Raw genomic sequence first — 24,940 nt, forward strand, 5'->3', positions numbered from 1 at the left:
CTGAACTTTTCTTTTGTGCTGGGCGGCTCTCCTTACGGGGTGCACCCCGTGTGCATGGGGACACCCCTGCGTGGCACGGCACTCCCTGCACGCATCAGCACTGCATGTGGGCCAGCTCCAAACGGGTCAGGGAAGCCTGGGGTTTGAACCGCAGACCTCCCATGTGGTAGACGGACGCCCTAACCACTGGGCCAAGTCCGCTTCCCTCCATTATATCTTTTGACTTAACATTGACCTATTTTGTTATTATCTTTTTACCCTTTTTGTTACCCTTACTAATAATTTTCACTTGTACACTGAATGTGTAGAAATACACATTCAGAATATGTATTCTGCAGTTATTGAGTATAAATGTCTATAAATGTTAACGAGAGCAAGGTGGCTTATAGTTTAATTTAGATTTTCCCTGTCTTTACTGAATTTTTTCCTAGGTCTATCAATTGTTGAGAAGAAGAGGTCTTAGAGTTTTCTAGTGAGACTGTGGAATTGTTTGTTTTCCTTTTTGTCAGTTCTGCTTTGTGTTTTTCAGGATCTATTATTAGGCATATACAATGGGTAATTATCTCTTCCTAATGATTTCATATTCATTATGAAGTGTCTTTTTTTCTCTCTGGCAGTACCCTTTGTCTGAAGTCTGTTTTATTTGATATTAAAATAGCCACTCCAGCCTTCTTATATTTGCTGTTTTTTCAGCTATTTTCTTTCAATTTATGTATTTCTTTATATTTTCAGTGTCTCTCTTATAGGTATTGCTTTTTTATTCACTTTGTTAATTTCTGACCTTTAATTAGAATGTTTAGACCATAAACATTTAATGTAATTATTGGTGTAGTTGCATTTAGGTCTACCGTTTTAGTATTTGTATTGTTTGACCCCTATTTTTTCTTCCTCTAGTCCTGACTTCTTTTGGATTATTTGAATATGTTTAGTATTCCATTTTAATTTATCTATTGTTTTTTGGCTTTATCTTTGTGTGTATGTGTTTTAGTAGTTGCTCCAGGAATTACAATATGCATAGTTTTCTTCATAGTCTATAGTCTACTTAGAATTTATGTTCTACTATTTCACTTAACTGTAGAAACCTTGGAACCGTACAGGTCCTTTTCTTCCCTCCCTGTGCATCCTCTGACCATTATGCTATAGTTGTCATTGTATTATAGCTACATCCTCTGAAAACCCTACCAAATAATATACATTTTGCTTTAGGTAAATTTTTACTATTTACCCAACTGGTTTCTCTTTTGTGTGACTTCTCTTTAGCTGGTATAAACTTTTTTTTACAGAGTACGGGTTCTTAACTGCTTTTGTTCACAGACCTCTTTACCAGTCAGGTGAAAACCTTGGACCCCTTCTCAGAATGCAGGAGCAGATAGTTTTATGGCCCTCAACATCAACATGTCTTTAAATAAAATTTTAGGATTATTCAAAATTAATTCAGGAAGCGGACTTGGCCCAGTGGATAGGGCGTCCATCTACCACATGGGAGGCCCTTGGTTCAAACCACGGGCCTCCTTTACCCGTGTGGAGCTGACCCATGCACAGTGCTGATGCACGCAAGGAGTGCCCTGCCACGCAGGGGTGTCCCCTTGTAGGGGAGCCCCACGCGCAAGGAGTGTGCCCCGTAAGGAGAGCTGCCCAGCGCAAAAGAAAGTACAGCCTGCCCAGAAATGGTGCCGCACACACGGAGAGCTGACACAACAAGAGACACAACAAAAAGAAACACAGATTCCCGTGCCGCTGACAACAACAGAAGCGGACAAAGAAGGACACGCAGCACATGGACATAGAGAACAGACAGCTGGGGCAGGGGAGAGGAGAAGGGGAGAGAAAAAAAAAGTTAAGTAACTTTAAAAAAAATTAATTCAAGCTCATGGACCCCCTGGTTAAGAACCCCTGTTATAGATAGAGCAAGTCTGCTGATGATTACTGTATTAGTCAGTCAAGGGGGTGCTGATGCAAAATACCAGAAATTGGTATTTTTGGGGTAGGAGCTTACAGATACTAGGCCTAAAGCATAAGTTACTTTCCTCACCAAAGTTTATTTTCACATGCTGGAGCAGGATGGCTGCCGACAGCTGCGAGAATTCAGGCTTCCTGGGTTCCTCCCTTCCAGAGTCTTACTTCTCTCTAGGTTCAAGGTTCCTTTCTTTGTGGGACTTGCTTCTCTTTCCTCTGTGTGCTTACTTACCAGGACTTCAGCTTAAGACTTCGGCATCAAACACCAACATCAAAACTCCAACATTAAGAACCCCCAAGTCTGTCCTTTGCCATGCCTTTTATTGTGAGTCCCCTCCCACCAAGGGATGGGGACTCAGTGCCCTAATGATGTGGCCCAGTTAAAACCTTAATCATAACTCAGTCAGGCCCAGGTACAGATCAGATTACAAACATAAGCCAATATCAGTTTTTGGAATTCATAACCGTATCAAATTGCTACAATTACTTCTCTTGGTTTTTCTTCATCTCAATAGTCCTAAAGGACATTTTCACTGAATATTGGCATTTCTTTCTTCTCAGAGCTTTTAATATTCTGCATTGTCTCCTAGCCTCTTTGGGTAATACTGAGAAATCCATGATCATTCCAATAATTGTTTCCTGTATGTAATATGACATTTTTCTCTAGGTGCTTCCGAGACTTTTTTTCTTTATCTTTGGTTTTGAACAGTTTCATTATGATGTGTTTAAGTGAATTTTTCTTCGCATTTATCTTATTTAGTGTTCCTTGAACTCCTTATCTGTAAGTAAATTTTCATCAAATTTTGGAATTTTTCTGCCATTATTATTTAAAAAAATTTTTTATTAGAGAAGTAGTGAGCTTATGGAACAATCATGTGTAACATGCAGAATTCTTATACATCACCTCTCCACCAACACCTTGCATTGTTGTGTAACTTTTGTTACACAATATGAAAGACATTCATCAAAATAATACTGTTAACTATATAGCAATATTACATAGCTTACATTTGGTGTCTTTTTTCCATATCCCCCTATTATTAACACCATATGTTAATACTGTACATTTGTTACAGTTCATGAGAGAACACTCTTATTAAAGTAATACTGTTAGCCGCAGTCCATCATCCACTACATGGTTTACTGTGTTTTACAGTCCCATGTCTTGTACAGTATATCCAAAATGTACACTCTGTAGCTCTCTGTCTCATTACAGAGTTGTATTGTCATTACTTAAGTAAATGTTTTCATTAGTCCAATAGAAAAAAATCCCATACCCCCTATAATAGTCAGCCAAAGGTACTTTGCTGATGCAAAGTACCAGAAATGTGTTGGTTTTTATAAAGGGTGTTTGGAGTAGATGGTACAGTCACAAGGCCCTAAAGAGTCCAACTCAAGGTACCATAAGAGGTACTTTCTCATCCAGAATGTGTTGCCATGTGTTGACACAAGATGGTGGGCGACATGTGTGAGTTCAGCCTTCTTATCTCTTTTTTTTTTTTTTTTGCCCTTTTAAAAAATATATTTTTATTAGAGAAGTTGTGAACTTAGAAAACCATCATGTACATGTGTAGAATTCCTATACAACACTTCTCCTCCTCCAACACACTACATTGTTGTGAAACATTTGTTACAGGTTATGAAATAATATCAGACTATTACCACTAACTATGGTAATAGTGTACATTCATTTGGTATATTTTTTCCATACCCCTTATTATTAACACAGAACATCTTTGGCATTGAGGCAAGAATATAACAGTATTGCTGTTAACTATAGTCTGTAGTTACCTTAATTGTATTTTTCCCATGCTTCTCCACATTCTTAACACTTTGCAATAGCGATGTACCTTTGTTCTGGTTCATAGAAAGACAGTCTTGTATTTGTAGTATTAACCACAATTCTCATCCACCTCTGGGTTCACTATATTACTCAACCCCTAGATTATTTCTTACAATTGACATTTACATCCCTAGATGTAATACCATCACATCACATTAGTCACAATCCCATTTATAAATCAACTACATTAGTTCTACTCATTATATGTTACTGTCGACTCTACTTCCACACTTACATAGAACATATGTAATGTTCTTTATACATTAAACATCAGTATTCCTTCTCGGCCCTCTTCCTGTCTCCAAATAAATTATACTCTAGGTTTTAATGCCATGTGTTTATGCTTCGTATTTAGTTTGTATTAGCGAGGCCATGCAATATTTTTCCTTTTGTGGTCTGGTGCATTTCACTCAGTTATAGGTTCACCCATGTGTGTCATGTGTGTCCCAATTAAATTTCTTCTTACAGCAGCATAATATTCCATCCCTCTTCCCTCTAACGCCTCTGTGGGTCAAGCTTTTTTTTTTTTTATAGATTTATTTTATTTATTTCTCTCCCCTTCCCTGCTGTTGTCTGCTCTTTATGTCCATTCGCTGTGTGTTGTTCTGTATCTGCTTGCATTGTCAGGTGGCACTGGGAAACTGCATCTCTTTTTTGTTATGTCATGGCACTCCTTGCGCACAGCAGCACTGCACATGGGCTAGCTCACCACATGGGCCAGGAGATCCTGGGTATTGAACCCTGGACCCTCCATATGGTAGGCGGATGCTCTATCAATTGAGCTACATCCGCTTTCCCAAGCTTCTGATCTCAGCTGTAGGCTGGCATAAGGCTTGTTTGTCTTCCTGGGGCTTGTTTCTTTATAGGCTCAACTTTTCTGGTGTCTTCAAAGGTCAGCTGTAAACTATCAGGTGAATGGCTCGTCTTTCCTGGGGCTCCAGTGTCAAAACCAAGTTCTCTCTGCTGTGTCTTTTTTCGTGTGTCTACTTCCATGTGAGTGTTTTATCAGCCCAAGGGGACTGGAACTCAACACTGAGACACACTGTGATGACATGGTTGGATCAAAGCCCTAATCTTAACAGAATTTAATCAGATGTTTCAGCTGAGTCTAATACATTCAAAGAGTACCACACCCAGAGAAACAGACCAGTTTACAAACATAATCAATACCTCTTTTGGAATTCATAACTAATATCAAACACCCACACACCCCTATTTGATCCTTAGCATTGTTTTTAATAGCTTCTGTGACATTGATGGAAGAATATTACAATATTATGGTTTAACTATAGTCTGTGAGTTGCATTAATTTTATTTTCCCATGTATCTCCGTATTCTTGCCTGCTTATAATAGTGACATTTATAAATCAGCAGTATTAGTTTCACTTGTTATAATGTGTTACCATCAACTCTATCCATTTCCACACTTTTACAATCAAGCTAATTAAAAATTCTATATACATTCAACCCTCATCCTATCTCCTGTTTACCTATACTCTAGATTTTAACTCCATGTGTTTATTCTTTATATTTAATTCATATTAATGAGGCAGTATGGTTTATTTTACTAAGCATAATGTCCTCAAGGTTCATCCATGTTGTCTTATATGTCCTAATTTCATTTCTAATTATAACAGCATAGTATTCCATTGTGTGTATATACCACATTTTGTTTATCCATTCATCAGTTGATGGACACTTGGGTTGTGTCCTTCTTTTGGCAGTTATGAATAGTGATGCTATGAACATTGGTGTGTAAGTGTCTGTTCCATCCCTGTTTTCAGTTCTTCTGGATATATTGTTAGTATAGGGGCTGCTGGATCATACAGCAGTTCTATGTTTAGCTTCCTTACGAATCGCCAAACTCTCTTCTACAGTGGCTGCACCATTCTACATTCCCACCAACAGTGAAGGAGTGTTTCTATTTCTCTCCACATCCTCTCCAGCACTTGGTAGTTTTCTGTGTATGTTTGTTTGTTTTTTTAAATAATGACCATTCTGTGAGGTGTGAAATATCTATTAGTTGATTTGCAGTTCTTTAATAGCTAGTAAAATTGAACATTTATTCATATGATCTTTGACCATTTGTATTTAATGTCTTTTTAAGCCCTCTGCCCATTTTAAAATTGGATTGCTTGCTCTTTTTTTTTTTTTTTTAAGCTGTAATTTTATCCCCTGCCCCAAGATAGCTCCCTTGTCTGTCTACTCATTGTTTGTGCTCACTATCTGCTTGTGTGCTTGCTGTGTCTGCTTGTCTTCTTTAGAAAGCACAGGGAACTGAACCTGGGACCTCCCGTGTGGGAGGCAGGTGCCCAACTGTTGAGCCACATCTACTCCCTGACTGTTGTGTCTCCTCATTGCATAAGTTCATCATCTTTATGAGGCACTGGATCCAAACGGGGGATCTCCCATGTAGGAGGCAGGTGCCAAATTACTTGAGTCACATCCACTCCTCGTTGCCCTTTTATCGTTGAATTATATGATCTCTTTATATAGCATGGAAATCAAACCCTTATCACTTGTGTGGTTTCCAAATATTTTCTCCCTTTGAGTAGGCTGCCTTTTCGCCTTTTTTTGTGTGTGTGATTTTATTTATTTTTTCCCAAATTCTCAATTTATTCATTTTTTAAAAAATATTACATTAAAAAAATATGAGGTCCCCATTCACCCCCACCGCCCCCACCCCACCACTCCCCCCACAGTAATACTCTCCTCCATCATCATGACACATCCATTGCATCTGGTGAGTACATCTCTGGGCCTTTTCACCATCTTGATAAAGTCCTTTGAAGCACAGAGGTGTTTAAGTTTAAGGAGGACCCATTTATCCCATTTTTCTTCCATTGTTTGTGCTCTCAGTGAAACTACTACCTACCACCAGATCTTGAAGGTGTTTTCCTACATTTCTTCTAGGAGTTTTATTCTAGTTTTTTTATTTAGGTCTGATAAGTTTTGAGTTAATTTTTGTCTAAGGAGTGAGATAAGGATCTGCTCTCTTTCTTTTGGATATGGATGTCCAGTTCTCCCAACATGTTAGTTTAGAATAGACTGTTCTGCCACAGCTGGGTGGGCTTGACAGCCTTCAAAAATAACCTGACTGTAGATGTGAGGGTCTGTTTCTGAACAATGAGCTCAGTTCTATTTATCTTTATGTCTGTCTTTATGCCAGTATCATGCTGTTTTTACCACTGTAGCTAGGTTATATGATTTAAAGTCAGGAAGTGAGAGTTCTTCAACTTCATTCTTCTTTTTTAAGATATTTCTGGCTATTCCAGGTCCCTTACCCTTCCAGATAAATTTGATAATTGGATTTTCCATTTCTTTAAAAAAGAGATTGCATTGAATCTGTATATCAGTTTGGGTAGAATTGACATCTTAATGATAGTGTTCCCATTATGATAGTCTTCCCATCTGTGAACTTGGAATGTCCTTCCATTTATTTAGGTCATTTTTTATTTCTTTTAGCACTGCAGTGTAGTTTTATGAATACAGGTCTTTTATGTCCTTGGTTAAGTTTATTCCTAAGTATTTAATTCTTCTAGTTGCTATTGTAAATGGAATTTTTTTTACTGACTTCTTACTCAGATTGCTTATTACTAGTGTACAGAAACACTACTGATTTTTGTGTATTAATCTTGTATCCTGCCACTCTGCTGAACTCATTAGCTCTATTAGCTTTGTTGTAGATTTTTCCGGACTTTCTAGGTTTAGGCTCATATCATCTGCAAATATGGAAGTTTTATTTTTTCCTTTCCAATTTGGATGCCTTTTATTTCTTTTTCTTGCCTGATTGCTCTAGCTAGAATCTCTGGCACTATATTGAACAACAGTGGTGACAGTGGCCACCTGTGCCTGTTCCCAGTCTCAATGAGAAAGCTTTCAGTTTTTCACCATTGCTTACAATGTTAGCTGTGCGTTTTTCATAAATGCACTATTTATCATATTTAGAAAGTTTCCTTCAATTTCTATCTTTCAGAGAGTTTTTATCAAGAAATGATGCTGTATTTTGTTAAATACCTTTTCTGCATCAATTGAGATGATAATGTGATTTTTCTTCAATTTATTAATATGATGTTTTATACCAATTGATTTTCTTTTGTTGAACCACCCTTGCATGCCTGGGATAAAACCATCTTGATCTTGATCAATAATTCTTTTTATGTGTTGTTGGATTTGATTAGCAAATATTTTGTTGAGGAATTTTGCCTCTATATTCATTAGACAATTGGTCTGTAATTTTCTTTTTTTGTAATTTCTTTATCTGGCTTTCGTATTAGGGTGATGTTGGCATCATAGAATGAGTTTGGTACTGTTCCCTCCTGTTCAATTTTTTGGAAGAGTTTGAATAAGGTTGGTATTCTCTTGTCTGAATGACATGTAGAATTCACCTGTGACGCCATCTGATCCAAGGCTTTTCATTTTTGGGAGGTTTTTGATAACTTTCAATCTTTTTATTTGTAATTGGTTTGTTCTTCTATTTCTTCAGGGGTTAGTGTAGGTTGTTCATGTGTTTTCTCGGAATGTGTCCATTTCGTCTGTTATCTAGTTTTTTGGAGTACAGTTGCTTATAGTATCCTCTTATGATTTTTTTCATGTATGTTCTGTAGTAATGGTCCCCTTCTCATTTCTGATTTTATTTGCATCTTCTCTCTTCTTTCCTTCATCAGTTTAGCTAAAGTTTTTCAATTTTCTTGATCTTCTCAAAGAACCAACTTTTGTTTTTGTTAATTTTCTCTAATTTTTTTTTGTTCTCAATTTCATTTATTTCTGCCTCAGTCTTTTTATTTTATTCATTCTGGTTGCCTTGGGAATAGTTTGCTCTTCTAGTTTCTTTTTTTTTTTTTTTTAATATTTCTCTCCCTTCCCCCGCCCCCATTTGTCTGTTCTCTGTGTCGATTTGCTGCGTGTTCTTTTTTGTCCGCTTCTGTTGTCAGCGGCACGGGAATCTGTGTCTCTTTTAGTTGCGTCATCTTGTGTCAGCTCTCCGTGTGTGTGGCGCCACTCCTGGGCAGGCTGCACTTTCTTTCGCACAGGATGGCTCTCCTTACGGGGCGCACTCCTTGCACGTGGGGCTCCGCTACGCGGGGGACACCCCTGCGTGGCACAGCACTCCTTGGTCAAGGAGGCCCGGGGTTTGAGCCGTGGACCTCCCATGTGGTAGACGGACGTCCTAAACACTGGGCCAAGTCCACCTCCCTGCTCTTCTAGTTTCTACAGCTGTATAGTTAAGTCTTTGATTTTAACTCTTCTTTTTTATTGTAAACATTGAGGGCTATAAATTTCCCTCACATCACTGCCTATGCTACATGCTATAGGTTTTGATATGTTACCTTCTCGTTTTCATTCATTTTGAGGTATTTACTGATTGCTCTTGCAATGCAATGTGTTCTTTGACCCACTGATATTTAAGTGTTGTTTTAATCTCTATGTATTTGTGAGTTTTTCCTTTTCTGCCTGTTGTTGATTTCCAGCTTCATTCCATTATGATCAGAGAAAGTGCTGTTATAATTTTGATATTTTTTAATTTATCAAAATTTGTTTTCTGACCCAGCATTTGGGATATCCTGGAGAAGGATATCCATGAGCACTTGAGAAGAACGTATATGCTGCTTTTTTGGAGTGCAGTGTTCTATGTATGTCTATTAGGGTTAGTTCATTTATCATATTATTCAAGCTGTCTGTTACCTTATTGATCCTCTGCCCAGATGTTTTATCCAGTGATGTGAGTGGTGTATTGAAGTCACCAGCTATTGTTGTAGAGACATCTGTTTCTTCCTTCAGTTTTGCTAGTGTTTTTCGCATATTAATTTGGGACACCCTGGTTAGGTGCATATGTATTTATGATTTTTATCTCTTCCTGGTGAAGTTGTCCCTTATATTAATATATAATGTTCTTCCTTGTCTTTAATAAGAGCTTTGCTTTTTCCTTCTTTTTTTCTTTTCATTTTTTAAATTGTTTAAAAGATACTTAGATTACATAAATGTTACAGAGAATATGTATGCCCCTATGCCCTACTCCCCACACCTCCCACATTTTCCCAAATGAGCAACATCTTTCATTAGTGTAGTATGTTCATTGCTATTGATAAACACATTTTGCAGCATTGCCACTTATATTGTAGTTTATACTCTCTTCTGCTCAATTCTGTAGGTTATGGCAAGGTAGATAATGGCCTGTATCTGTCATCATAATGTCATTCAGGATGATTCCCAAGTCCCAAAAATGCTCCCATATTACAATTGTTTTTCCCTCTCCCTACCCCCAGAACCTCCAGTGGCCACTGTGTCCACAGCACATCTTTCTTCCATTGCTAGAATCACAATAAGTCCATAGTTAGTTCCCCAGTCCTGAGGATTCTGGGATGGTGATGCCCACTTCCCCTTTAATTGAGGAGGAGGGCCTTTGATCTCATATGGCTGATGGATGGGTCTCTTGCTTGTTGAGTAGACACTCTTGGTTCCTTGGTATGTTGTTTGTCCATCGTCTCCTTGTTAGTTGTCCTGGGTCAGTCCAATGAACTGGAGAGTAGGTGTTGCAACTCTGTTGAGATTCAGGGCCCAGCTGGCACATGGACAGCCCCAAGATTTAAGTCTCTTGGACGTCCACCTACCAACTGTAGTACTAATTATTGGTTCAACTAGAAGGACAGAAGAGCCATGTGTAGGGAAACCACAGCTGAGTCCTACTCTGTCACAGTGGGGAGCATACATTCCAAAGTAGGGCCCATTAGCAAGGGACCAAACTCCTGAGGTATCTGCCCTGACTATAGTATCTGGATGTCTCCAGAGTCCTCAGGAACCCTGCTCTTTGGGGTGGTATCTACTTTGGCTGCCAATGAGATCCTCCTGAGATGTGCATAAGTGTTACCTTTGGAATGACCTCTTGACTCGCTTTGAAGTCTCTTAGCCATATAAACTCATTTGTCTTTACCTTTTCTCCCTTTTGTCCAAGGCCTGTTTTTTTTTTTTTTTCCCTTTTTCAAGTTATATTGCTTTTTGGTACTTGGTAGCAATCCCTCGGTGCCAGGGAGCCTCATCCCTAGGAGTCGTGTCCCGTCCTGGAGGGAAGTTATTGCATATATATGCTGAGATTGGCTTAGAAAGAGGCCACATTTGACCAACAGGGAGGTTCCCAGTAGGTAACTCTTAGGCACTAGGCTAAGTTTTGATTTCAGGAGCAAAGGCTCATAAGCACAGTCATCAATATCAAGGACCCATCAGTGGACCATCCCCCTTCACTAGTCATTGCCCCTGTACTTCGGGGATTGTTGCTGTTCCATTAGAGCATGTGGCAGTTCCCCAGGATCAGAATTTGGTATTTTTTGGTTATTCTGTGAATCTCCACCCACTGTAACGATGCCCCATAAACATTTGAACATATTTATATGCCTTATATGTAACCAGCTTTGTTTTTGTTTTTAAATTATTATTTATTTCTCTCCTCCTCCCCCCGCCATGTCCATTTTCTGTTTGTTCTGTGTCTGCTTGCATTCTCTGTGGCACTGGGCATCTGTGTCTCTTTTTGTTGCGTCACCTTGCTGTGTCAGCTCTCCATGTGTGCGGTGCCATTCCTGGCCAGGCTGCACTTTTTCCACGTGGGGCTGCTCAATGCAGGGCACACTCCTTGCATGTATGGCTCCCCTACGCGGGAGACACTCCTGCATGGCACGGCACTCGTGGGCCAACTCACCACACGGGCCAGGAGGCCCTGGTTCGAACCCTGGACCTCCCATATGGTAGCCGGATGTTCTATCAGTTGAGCCACATCCACTTCCTCAGCTTTGTTTTTAAAGTCTATTTTTTTGATGTAACTATAGCTACTCCAGCCTTTTTTGTTGTTACTACATGTTTGATATATCTTTCTCCAAACCTCTCACTTTCAATCTATTTGTATCCTTTGGTCTAAGGTGAGTGTCTTGTAGACAGCATGTGGATAGCTCATATTTTCTTATCCATTGTACCAGTCTGTCTTGATTGGGAAGTTGAGTCCATTAACATTCAATGTTATTACTGTAAAGGCAGTTATTACTTCACCCATTTTGACCTTTGGGTTTTATCTCTCATGGCTTCTTTTCCCCACTCTTTTTACACTTTTAGTTACTTTTACTGATAATCTTCATTTCTATACTCTCTTTCAAGCCTCTCTCTCCTGTCCTTTCTTTTCAGATTGCAGCACTACTATTAGTGTGGAAAGTCAGTGATTTGGTTACAAACTCTCTTTGTTTCTGTTTATCTGTGAATAGTCTAAACTTGCCCTCATTTTTGAAAGGCAATCTTCCCTAATAACAGATTCTTGGCTTGCAGTATCTTAAATATATCCTACCACTGCCTTCTTGCCTCCTTTGTTTCTGTTAAGAAATCAGTACTTAATCTTATTGGGCATCTCTTATATATGATAAGTCCTTTTTTCTTGCTGCTTTCAGAATTCTGTCTTTGGCATTTGACATTCTTATTAGCATGTATCTTGGAGTAGGTCTGTTTGGATTTACTCAGATTGTAGTACATTGTGCTTCATGGACAAAGATTATCTAATACCTTTTGAAAGTTGGCAAATTTTCTATCATTATTTCCTCAGATATTCTTTGCGCCGCTGCTTCTGGGACACCCATGACATGTATGTTTGCACATCTCTTGCCGTCATTTAATACCCTGAGACCCTATTCAATTTTTTCCATTCCTTTATTTGTTCTTTTGTATGTTCACTGTTGAAGGTCATATCTTCAAGCTCACTAATCCTTTCTTCTGCCTCCTCAAATTTTGCTGTTTGTGTCTCTAGTGTATTTTTTATTTCATTTATTGTGCCTTTTGTTCCCATTAGATCTGCTCTTTTTCTATGTATGCTTTCAAATTCTTCTTCGTGTTTACCCAGAGTTTTGTTTTCTTTTTTTTAGTGAATAAATCTTTTAATGTATTGTTGGATTCGATTAGTATGTATTTTTTTTCTCATTTCTCCTCCCTGGTTGGCTGCTCTCTGTGTCTATTCACTGTGTGTTCTGTGTCAGCTTGCATTCTTTTCAGTGGCACGGGGAATCTATGTCACCTTTTGTTGTGTCATCTTGCTGTTTCAGCCCTCTGTGTGTGTGGCGCCACTCCTTAACAGACAGTGCTTTTTTTCACATGGGGCGGCTCTCCTTGCGGAGTGCAGTCCTTGCACGTGGGGCTCCTCTGCGCAGGGGACACCCCTACATGGCATGGCACTCCTTGAGCACAACAGCACTGTGCATGGGCCAGCTCATCACACAGGTCAGGAGGCCATGGGTTTGAACCCTGGGCCTCCCATGTGGTAGGTGGACACTCTTATCAGTTGAACCACATCTGCTTCCCCAATGTTTTCTTAATATCCTTAATCTCTTTAGCCATCTCATTGAACTTATTAAGGAGAGTTGTTTGAACATCTATGATTAGTTGTCTCAACTCCTTTATGTCACCTGGAGATTTAGTTTGTTCCTTTGACTGGGCCATATCTTCCTATATCTTAGTATGGCTTGTAATTTTTTGTTAGGGTTCAGCATCTGATTATCTTGATGTATTTATTCCTGACTTAGTTTTTTCTTTTTAGTCTAGGACTTTTTATTTGATTGGCTTTGTGCTATAGCCCCTCTTAGATATTTTGTTCAACGTAATTTGGAACTTGGCTTATATTTAGCCAACTTGATTTTTTTCCTGGCACTTATTCATCTGTTTCTTGCCCTTTCTCCCTTATTGGGCATGGAATAGAAGCTGAGAGTGCAGTTGTTACTGTAAGCCTTGGAGGCCGAAGCTGCCCATGTTGCCCCAGGAATCAGTGAAGCTCCTCCCACCTTTCTTCCTGCCAAGGGTGTGGACAAAGCTGCAGCTATGTGGAGTAATCCAAGCTGTGCAGGCCAAGACTGTCTGTAGTTGCCTGAAGAGACTGATGAAACTTTATGCACCTTCCTCCCCTGCGGGGTGGGTATGAGACTGCAGAAGTGGCAGAAAACCAAGTCATATGATCCAAAACTGACTTCAGTCACCAATGTAGACTTATGAAGCACCGCCTCCTTCTCCCCTGCCAGGGGTGGGGGTAGAGCCACACGTGTGCACAGTAATCTACTCCGTGAAGCCAAAAGCGACTGCAGTTGCCCAGACAGGCTGAGGAAGCATCGCCACCCCTCCCGCCCCCCCCGCCCTGCCAGGGGCAGAGATGGAACCACAGGTTTGTGCAGCAATCTAGTCCGGGTGGGCCAAAAGCAGTAGCAGTTACCTGACGAAGCACCACCCACTTTCCTTCTCTGTCAGGAACAGGTATGGAGCCATAGGTGTGGGTAATAGTCTAAGTGTGGGCGAAAGGCATCTGTAGTTTTCTGGAGTGACTACGGGAGCACTGCCCCACTCCTACCCTTTTGGGTGGGGATGAAGCCACAGGTATGTGCAACAGTCTAGTTCATGTGGCCTGAAATGACTGCAGTTGACTGGAGAGGCTGGTGCAGGTTCCCCCGCCTTCCTCCCTGCCAGGGGTGGTGCCGGAGCCCAGGCTAGGGCAGCAATCTGTCCTGGATGGAAAGAATCAGGTCCCTACCATCTCTGTGATTTTCAGTCAGCCTCACTTCCCCTCATGCTGGGGGTGGAGTTAAAATGTAGGCTATTGGCCTCTTTCTGACTTGGCAGGGTCAAATTTTAGCTGTACTTGGGATTAGACTTTAGTCAGCTGAATTTACTAATCAGTAGCTGAAGTCAGTACCTGAACATCTCTACTTCCCCTGTTTTTAGAATATGGAGCTTCCAGCTCCAGCCAAGGAATAGCTCCTGAGGTATCCTGCTCTGCCACTGGGGCATGGGCACCTGCCTCCGTGGTGTAGAGTGCTCTCCTCACACCATCTTCACCACAGATGGGTAGCCTCCTCCTCCTGTTTCTCCAAGAATGTTGTAGGATGCTCTTCTGGTCTCCTAAGCCCCCCAAACAGGCGATTTAGATAGTTCTGGGTGTTACTTCACTTCAGGATGAGCTGACTCTTAGAACTCCCCCCACGCTGCCTGCCTCCATCTTGATTCCTCTGCCATTATTTTCCTTAAAAGTATTTTTCTGCTTCAGTGTCTTTCTCTTCCCTATCTTGGATTCCTGCTTCACTTTGATTAGACCTTTTGATGTTGTCCCACAGGTTGTTGGGGCTCTCTTGATTGTTTTTCAATCTTTTTTCTCTTTCTAATACTGCTGTAAAACTGCTGTAACAAATTGTTAGAAACAGGGCAGCTTATAACAGAAACTTATAAACAAATTTATTCCCTCACAGTTTTGGAGGTTAGAAGTCCAAAATGAAGGTGCTGGCAGGCCATTTCCCCTCTGAAGCCTCCTAGGGAGGATCCTTCCTCCTCTCTTACAGCTTCTGGCTGCGAACTCCAACCTCTGCCTCTGTCTTACATGGCCACCTTGCCTCTGCCTGCATCTGTTTCCAAATTTCCTTTCTAAGGACAGTTTTTAGGACCCACCATAATCCATTATCCCATCTGAACTAATTGCATCTGCAAAGACCCTATTGCCGATAACGTCATATTCACAGGTCCTAGGGATTAGGACTTGAACATAACTTTTTGGGTAATAGAAACAATTCACTCTACAACATTGTTCCTCAGATTGTGTAATTTCATTGCTCTGTCTTCAGGTTTACTGACTCTTTCTTCTGCTGTTTCCTTTCTGCTGTTGAGCCCATCCAGTGAGTTTTTATTTCAGATATTGTATTTTTTGTTGGTCAGCAGGAGGAATGGGTTGTAGTGGGCTTATGCCATCATACTAGAACCAGAATGTCTTTGTATTAAATTTGTATATTTTACCTCATGTGCAGTTATTATAACATAATAACATTTCATCAGTCCATCTTGTTTTTTTGTTTTGTTCATTCCCATTTCTGTTTCCTTCTTCTGTGGGCAACCATGTTAACAAGTTTGATATTTGTCCTTAAATATATATGAATTCTTGCAAAATGAATAGTGATGTTTCACCTGTGTATTTGATTCAATTTACTAGAAATGGCATTTCATTTGGTATCTTACTCTGTTTTTTCCCCTTCAATTCTGTGCTTTTCAGTTATGTTCACTTTTCTGTGTAGAATTGTTTTATTGCTTCCAGCAACTGCATGATATTCCATAGTGGTCTGCCCCGTTTTGCTTATATATACTTTCCTAAGTTTGGTCATCTCCATCCATACTCCAACTCTTGGCTCTCACAGACCTCTCTGTCTTACCACCTCTACCTCTGAAATGTTATCTTGAATCTGCCAGCTTATCATCTTCTTCACTACAAAATCTTAATTCATGTCCTCATTATCTCTTACCCCTACTCTTGCAACAACCGGCTAATTCTTCATTCTTTCACCCTTGCCCCCATGGGTCATCTTCCACACAGAGGCCAGAGTGATCTTTCTAAACCATAAATCTAAATCAGGCCTTGCACAAATACTTTGTTGGAAAAGGAAGGGTACAGGGTTCTTGAGCCATACTTTGAGAACTGCTGCTCTACTGCATCCTGAGCTACCAAGAAGAATGTCTGATCCTTTGTAGTTACTCGGTACTGTTTATTGACTGGCATACTGACTGGTCTTAAATCTAAGAATCTGTACACCAGGATTCTCCTGCCAGTACCCTTCTTTTAGCCATGGGAGCTAAAATAAGGCAGGGCAGTCCTGGCATCAGTATTTGGGGAGGTGGCTAAAGTAGAAAGAAGGTGGATTAGACTAACTTCTCTTTTCTCAGAGTAGCTCTTCAGTTACTGTCTTTTTGACAGAGTTATAGGCCTGGACATACCTGCTTACAGATCCAGGGGATCTTCTGAAGGGTCAAAAAACACCCTATTATTTTGTCCATTTTTCTCCTTAGCTGAATCCTGGAAAAAGAATGCCTTCTTGGGCTTCCAAGTGATCATTTAGGTGGACTGCTTATTACTGTCAGATTACAATGAAGTATAATAATTGTATGTGTTGTGCTAGAGTAACTGAGCTGTAATCCTTATGAGATTAAACTTAAATTCTGTTTTTTATTATTGGGCTTCTTAATATTTTGCACAGCTAACTACTTGACTGTCTTCTGATGATATAAAATGTTTATTATGAACTTTGCTCGAGACCCTCCCTTGTGGTATATATCTTTATGTCATATTAGTAGCAGGACCCAGTGCTCCATAAAGGATAATAGTTTCCAGTACACGATACCTCATGATGACTCCCTAAGTGGCTCCTCGTCTGCCTCTTCATGTGAACAAGTGAGTGATGTCCCAGCATCCTTCCGAAAATCTACCTACTGGATGAAGATGAGAAGACTTAAGCCTGCTGCTGCTTCCCGTGTTGAAGGTATCAGCATCAATGTCTTATTCCAAAGACAGAGCACTCTCCAAAGATTTCTCTTGGGATAGCTGTTGCAAATGGCTCTTAAAGTTTTAAAGTGTCACAGAGGTGTTTCTCATTATTAAAAATCTTTGTATGGTGTTAGGCTATCATATACTGCTGGCTTAGTGAACTGTCCCTTTAGAGTGAAATTCTATGAATCTTACTCCCCTAAAGTTATGCTTAGTTTCTGCCTTCTTCATATGATTTGAATGTCTTTCCCATTGTTCTTGTAGTTTGCCTCTCTCTTGAAGGTTTAGATGCTGGTGCTAAGGGATATTCTGGGTATAATCTTGGTGGGCCTAGCCTTAAGGGTTCTTGGTATTGTAGTCCTCTATCTTGAGTGCTTTTGATACTTCTGGTTTAGTGTTAACCTTCAGTCAAGGTCAAAGAAAGCACCCAGCTGGAAGGCCCTTATTCACAGGGGCAAGCTGCTGATCTCGTGCTCTTCAAGATGAAGAACCAAACAAAAGGAAAAGGGGAAGTTGAGTCAGTAAAGGAAAAGTTATCTCAATCTTCCTCAATATGTCAGATGCTTCTGTGAGACCTCTGTTCCCTGAGGACCTTTCCTTCTGAAGGCTTTGTGCATGATGTTTGGAAGACAGGTCCAGATGTTAATCTACAATCTATACTGAATGTTTATTTTGTTTCTCTGTTGCATTTCAGGGTCAAGTGGAGTGCCAGCCAAAGGAAAAAGGAAACCCAGGCAGGAAGAAGATGAAGACTATCGAGAATTTCCTCAGAAGAAGCATAAGCTTTATGGTAAGGGAGTTAGTTTCACTGTTTTTTTCCTTGGGTGACTGGCTTTCTTCTGTGAAAGGGCAGAGACTTTCGATTTGGCCCTTGAAGGACTTTTGAGTCCTTTGAGAATTTATTGGAAGGAATGGCCTCCATCCTGTCTTATTTTATCTTTTCACTGTCATGATTTAAGGGATTCAGTTGGTTGAGGAAGTGGGTCGAGGAGGAGAGGGAGATGGTTTTGGTACTAGAGAGGGGTTAGTAGAGGTGATACATTGAGCTTCAAGTTTCTTTCTTGCATCAGGGAGGACAGGGAGGAAGCAACGGCCTAAAACTCAGCCTAACCCCAAATCCCAGGCTCGCCGTGTTCGGAAGGAACCACCAGTTTATGCAGCAGGTATGCCTTCTGTTGGAAGCTTTGTGGGATCTAGTTCTGTCAGTCTGATTTTTTGGTTGTCTGTGAAGGAATGATATGCTAAAGAATTTCTTTAACGAGGCATTTATTAAGGGTGTGGGTTTGGAGGTCAGACCCTTGAAATTTTAGCTCTTCATTAACTTTCTGACCTTTCATTGTTTAACTTCCATAAACCTCAGTTTTCTATCTAAAAAGAGGTTAATAAAGGCAATTAGGATTATTGTGAAAATTAAATGATGTGAAAACATTTAGCATAGTACCAGGTACATTGGAAATACTCAACAAGTGGGTTGCTCTATATCCTAATATCCCTTTGTTAAATCCTGCCATGAAAAGTATTGCCCAGTTCTTTAACTTATGGGATTTGGAATAGTTCTCAGATTATTTTTATCATGGGGTAATTAGGTATTTCAGAAATTGAAACTGGAAAAAATTGCTGTTTTCTAGAAGTCATACACAGCAAGAATCTCTTTATTATTGTCTTTTCAGGAAGGACAAAAACCACTGTATATTTTTCCTGAATTCTGGGATTATGCTTTTTGTTTCTGCAGAATACGGCAGATTACGAAGTCTTCCTTTCTCTCTTTTGTAGGCAGTTTGGAGGAGCAGTGGTACTTAGAAATCGTGGATAAAGGCAGTGTCTCCTGTCCTACTTGCCAGGCAGTGGGGAGGAAGACCATAGAGGGTTTAAAGAAACACATGGAAAACTGCAGACAGGTTAGATATTTTGTGGCGCTTCATAACTCTTATGGACTTTTACCAAAATTTTAAACCTCTGGTATGGTGTCAGGTATGCCAATTGCAGTGGAGAAGACGCAACCTTGTGTTGAAGAGGAAACAGAGACTTTGGAGTCTGGCAGACATGGGTTTGAATCCTTATTTAGCCAATTACTAGTTGTGTCATTTAGCTTTTTTCCCAGTAGGTCTCAGTTTGCTCATGTGTAAAATGGAGAAAAAAGAACTATCCTGTATGGCCCATATAAGGATAAGAAAGAAATAATATGTGTAATATTCCTAGCTCATTGCTTGGCAAGTATTCACACTCAGTCAGTGGTAGTTTTTGTTATTCTCAAATGGAGTTGCCTTTGTTTCTTTGCCCTTGAGGACGTGACACTGAGCTCTTGGGATTTTGGAATAAATTGAATATTGATTTGGGAAATAAGGGAGACATAGCTGAGAGCATTTTGAATTGGGCTTTGTGACATTCTGGTTCTCTGTTGAACAGCCTGACACTGAGCAGCATTTTTTCCTTTTAGGAAATGTTTAGTTGTCATCATTGTGGGAGACAGTTTCGTTCACTGGCAGGGATGAAGTATCACGTCATGGCAAATCATAATAGTTTGGTAAGAGTGTCTTCTGTCTGTGGGTCTATGTGGTGTTTGGAGATCTACTTAGGTGAGTATAGAGCTAGGTAAGGCTCTGGAACTTTATAGGCATATGAGTAGGAAGACTCTTTTGTTAGAAAAGTTATGTACATTGAGACCTCTGTAGAGGAATCCATATTATTTGTGTTTAGGTTAGCCCCGAAGGGTCACATCCTGGGAGGTGGAGGTTCACAACTATTTTCTATTGTATTCACTTTCTTGTCCGTCAAGGAGAAGATGGAAAAAGCCAGGAGTCAGATAAGTTTAGACTTCATGGGCATCAGCTAAGCGGCTTGTCTAGCATTTGATTATCTTGCATGATAAAATTTTTTTCTATATCTGTTTTGTCCGTGAATTATGTGCTTCTCTTGCTTTCTAGCCAATTTTGAAGTCTGGAGGTGAACTGGATGAACCAAGTGAGAGGGAACAGCTCCGAACAGTTCTGAAGAGACTGGGAAAGCTCAAGTGCATGCGTGAGGTGAGCGCCCAAGGACAGCAACTCCTCCCCGCAGGCTCAGGTCAACATCTTTCTTTTCTTCCTTTCCATGTGTCCTCCTCCGCTCTTGCAGGCCTCCTAGTTCTGTGTCATCTTAGGGCAGAAAGCTGGCTCCTGCTTTTCCTGGTCTCCTAAACTCATTAATATTTCTTAAGTCTCTTTCTCCTCTCTAAAATTTATTTTCCTCTCTTTCCCCTTTTGTTCAGAGGGTTTTCCTTTACCATCCTTTCTTTATGATGAAGAGGATCCCAGTGACCTGACCATGATGAACTTTATCTTTGCTGGGTGTTTGATTTTGGGGTATGGTGGTGGGGGTGGGGGGATTGGGTCATGGGCCAAGGAGGAAGCTCTGACACAGTGCAGGTGCATGGTTAGCATTTATGGAGTGGTGACTCAACTGACTGAATGTCATGCTTGGACATAGATAGGACAGCTGTTGGGCCAAGGACAAGGAAAGGTTGTACCAATTTGGAAATGTTGGTGAGTATCTAGTGATAGCAGAGAGCCTATTTATATATGATGTGGATGTTCCGTGGTGGTTGAGAAATTGAGGGATCATGTCAGTAGATGTAAGATTATAGTTTATGCCTTTGTCCTGTGTTCAGAGTTGCTCCAGCAGCTTTACCAGCATCATGGGATATCTGTATCATGTCAGAAAATGTGGCAAAGGGGCTGCAGAGCTGGAGAAGATGACCCTGAAATGTCACCACTGTGGAAAGCCATATAGGTCGAAGGCTGGACTTGCCTATCACCTGAGGTCAGAGCATGGACCTGTGAGTACTGATTATTTTCCAGTTTGTGTCTGGGGTTGTACTCTCTTATCACTCGTTATCCCTACACCTTCCTATACATCTTTGATTCCTCATTTGTATTTCCTTTTAATCTTTGAATTGTTTTCTCTCTCTACCTTGTTCTTCTCTTATTTCTGCTTTTTGAACATTGTTAAGTTAGACAAATCAAAGTTCAATGTATAGTATGGGCTAGAAGTAAATTCATTATTAGACTTTTAAATCTAAAGGCATTCCCCCTTAGCTATAATTTTTTTTTTGTTATAATTTTTTTTTCCTGATTATATTTTCAGTCTCCCTACCCCATCTCAGGTCTTTTGTTTCTTTGTTTTTTAAAGATTTATTTATTTACTTTATTTTCCTTTATTTACCCGTACCCTCCCCCAGACGGTTCTCTTGTCTGTCTGCTCATTCTTTGCTCACCTTGTCCAGGAGGCACCGGGAACCAAATCTGGTACCTCCCACGTGAGAGGTGAGTGCCCAACGGCCTGAGCCACATCTGCTGTGGGCTTATAGTATCTGCTGGCTTGTGGTATCTGCTCGTTGTGGCAGGGGTGGTGTCTACTTGTCTTCTTTAAGGAGGCACTGGGACCCGAACCTGGGACCTCCCATGTGATAGGTAGGTGCCCAGCTGGTTGAGCCACATTGTCTTCCCTCATGTTTTGTTTTATTTTGTTGTTTTAAATATACAAATTGTTCCTTAGAGTCAAGTTTATTAAGGTATAATTTATATTCAGTAATACTCAGCCTTTTTAGTGTACAGTTATAAGAGTTTTCACAACCATGTACAGTCATGTAACCACCACCATAATCAAACTATAGAATGGTTTAATCACCCCCCCCCCATAATTTCCTTGTGTCCCTTAGGAGTCAGCTCCTCTCCCCACTCCCAGCCTCTGGCAAGTAAAAGCTTCATATTTTTTTATTTAGCTTTTTGACTCTGCTTGTGCTTTCAACACTGTCACAATGATTTTCTGCTCCTCAGGAAAGCACTCTTGATCCTGTCACAGACACATTTAGCACACATGGAGCCAGCATAGACTCTGCTGACATGTTTTTTTTGTTTTAGATAACCTCATAAGAACCTTAGGTCTCACAGCACAAACCCCTCAAAGTCGACCTGGGCACACACCACATGCAGATTTTGGTGCTTTCCCAACCTTGGTATAAAGATAAACAAGTCTATTACCAGGGGTCTGAGATAGCCTTGTTTTGTTAGAAGGAGTGTTACAGGATTGATGTATTTTTTATCCCTCTAGTTTGCATTTTCCAGAATGTCATACAAATGGAATCATACGGTGTTGCCTTTTGAATCTGGCTTCTTTCACTTAGTGTAATGCATGTGAGATTCAGCCATGTGTTGCATTTATTATTAGTTTATTCTTTTTTATTTCTGAATATTATTATACTGTGTAGATGTTCAGTTTATCCATTCACTAGTTGAAGAAAATCGAGGTTGTTTCTAGTGTTTGACAATTATGATAAAGGTGCTAAAACATGCACGTAATTTTTTGCATGAAAATTTTAAAAAAAATTTCTCTTGAGTACTCACTCAGGAATGAGATTGCTTAGTCATATGATAAATGTATATTTAACTTTATAAGAAATTGTCAAACCAGAAAGTGGTTGTGCCAGTTTGCATTTCCACCAGCAAAATATGAGAACTCCAGTTGCTTTGCATCCTTGCTGTCACTTGGTATTGCCAGGTTTTGTGTGGTGGTGGTGGTGCTTTTTAAAATTTTTAAATCATTCTAATTTTTAAATTTTATTATGGCTTTACTTTGCATTTCTCTAATGACTAATCATGACTGAGGATGTTATCCATCTTTTCATGTGCTTACTGGTCATTCATTTATCTTCTTTAATGAAGTGCCTGTTCAAAACCTTTGTTCATTTCTAAAATTTTTTGTTGTATTATTAAGTTATTTTTCTTAGAGAAGTTGTAGGTTTACAGAACAGTCATGCATAAAATACGGGATTCCCGTATTCCACACTGCCACTAACACATTGCATTGATGTAGAACAGTTGTTACAATTGATGATAGCATGTTTTTATAATTGTACTATTCATTTTAAAGTCCATAGTTTAACTTAGCAGTCACTGTTTGTTTAGTGCAGTTCCATGGATTTTCTTCTTAAACTTTACTCCGTTACCATATATACAATCTAACACTTCCCCCTTTAATCATTTTCAGGTATATATTTCAGTGCTGTAAATTCCGTCCACAGTGTTGTGCTACCCTCACCACCACCCATGACCAAAACATTTCCATCATTCCGAATAGGAACCCTGTACATTTTAAGCTTTCACTTCCCATTCCATATCCCCACCCTATCCCCTGGTAACCTATATTTGATTCTGGCTCTATGAGTTTGCTTATTCTAGTTGTTTCTAATCAGTGAGATCATACAATATTTGTCCTTTTGTGTCTGGTTTATTTCACTCATCATGATGTCTTCAAGGTTCATCCATGTTGTTGCATGTGTCAGGACTTCATTTGTTATTAATGAGTTTGAACATTCAAAAAATGTATTCTGGACATAAGTCCTTTCTCAGATACATGTTTGCAAATATTTTTTCCCAGTCTGTGGCTTGTCTTTTAAAACATTTTTATAGTGTTTTACAAAGAGCAGAAGTTTTAAATTTTGATAAAATTCAATTTCTCTTTTTTTTTCTCTTATGAATATTGCTTTTGTTGTCAGAGCTAAGACATCTTTGTCTAACCTAATGTATGATTTTCTGTTTTTGCTGTGACAAATCAGGACGAACTTAGTGGCTTAAAACAGCACAAACTTATCTCAGAGTTTTTTTGGGACTTAAGCTTAGCTTGTTCCTCTATTTAGAGCCTCACTAGATTGAAATCAAAGTGTCAACAGAGCTGTGTTCTTTCCTGGAGGTTTTAAGGGAGAATTTGTTTCCAGATTCATTCAGGTTGTTGAAAGAATTCAGTTTCATGCAGTTATAAGACCTTATTTTTTTGATGGCTGTAGGCTAGGAGTTTTTCTCAGCTTTTAGAGGCCACCTATATTCCCTGATTCTTGGCCCCCCCTTATATTCAAGCCAGCAATGGTAGGTTGAATCTCTGTCAAGCTTTGAATCTCTCCTCCCTCTTCTACCACTTCTTTCTTACTTAAATCAACCAATTATGGACTTTAATTACATGTACAAAATACCTCCACAGCAACACCTAAATGAGTGTCGGATTGAATAGCTGACCAATGTAGCCTAGTCAAGTAGATACATCAGAAAAACTATTTTCTCCCTTGATTTCTTCTAGAAGTTTTATAGTTTTAGTTTTCACATTTAGGGCTATGATCCCTTTTGAGTTAATTTTTGTATTTGGTGTGAGGTCTGATTGAGATTCATTATTTTGCGTAGGAATATGTTTTGACTCTTTAACCACTTTTCATTTATTACAACAGAGCAGATTTTGTCCTGCTAATAAGTTTTGTTCTTCTGTTTTTTTTCAATCAGTAAAATACGCATTAATGTAGTGGAGCTTGCTGGTAGTGGTTAGCAAGCCAGTATATAGCTCTTTTGATACTTAGAGGAGGAAGGGCAACCGCTAATCATTGGCTTTGACTGAAGGCCTGTTTTTTTGCTGTATCTCATTCTTGCAGATCTCCTTCTTTCCAGAATCAGGACAGGCAGAGTGCTTAAAGGAGATGAGTTTGGAGGCAAAGAGTGGGGGCCGAGTTCAGAGGCGTTCTGCCAAGATAGCTGTGTATCACCTGCAGGAACTGGCCACTGCTGAACTGGCCAAAGAATGGCCTAAGAGGAAGGTACTTCAGGACCTGGTACCTGATGATCGCAAGGTAAGATGGAAGCTTGAATTAATTTTTGAGCCATTATGTCCAATATGGTATTTACCATATACAGAAAAGTAAATGCACTTGAGTGAGTACATGATAAGCCATATTTTGCTTCCTTATCCTTCAATAGAGAGTATGTGTGATCTAGCTGCATCGTTTGGATTCAGGTAGGCCCTGGAAAGATAGTTTCAGAAGT

The 24,940-nt window shown here is 39.8% G+C and overlaps 1 protein-coding gene across 2 annotated transcripts in view; it reads left to right on the top strand.

Moving 5' to 3' along the window:
- ZNF512 (zinc finger protein 512) overlaps positions 1-24,940 on the top strand; it is a 46,434-nt gene that overhangs the window by 4,606 nt on the left and 16,888 nt on the right. For both annotated transcript variants that reach the window (XM_058287775.1, XM_012522536.4), the window contains 8 exons: positions 16,910-17,097; positions 17,797-17,892; positions 18,173-18,265; positions 18,876-19,000; positions 19,540-19,626; positions 20,027-20,125; positions 20,749-20,916; positions 24,553-24,747. In XM_058287775.1, the coding sequence (XP_058143758.1) occupies positions 16,910-17,097; positions 17,797-17,892; positions 18,173-18,265; positions 18,876-19,000; positions 19,540-19,626; positions 20,027-20,125; positions 20,749-20,916; positions 24,553-24,747 (1,051 nt within the window). The remainder of the gene's footprint in view (positions 1-16,909; positions 17,098-17,796; positions 17,893-18,172; positions 18,266-18,875; positions 19,001-19,539; positions 19,627-20,026; positions 20,126-20,748; positions 20,917-24,552; positions 24,748-24,940) is intronic.

This window comes from Dasypus novemcinctus, chromosome 25 (genome assembly GCF_030445035.2).
Source record: "Dasypus novemcinctus isolate mDasNov1 chromosome 25, mDasNov1.1.hap2, whole genome shotgun sequence".
In the NCBI taxonomy this organism is placed as follows: domain Eukaryota; kingdom Metazoa; phylum Chordata; class Mammalia; order Cingulata; family Dasypodidae; genus Dasypus; species Dasypus novemcinctus.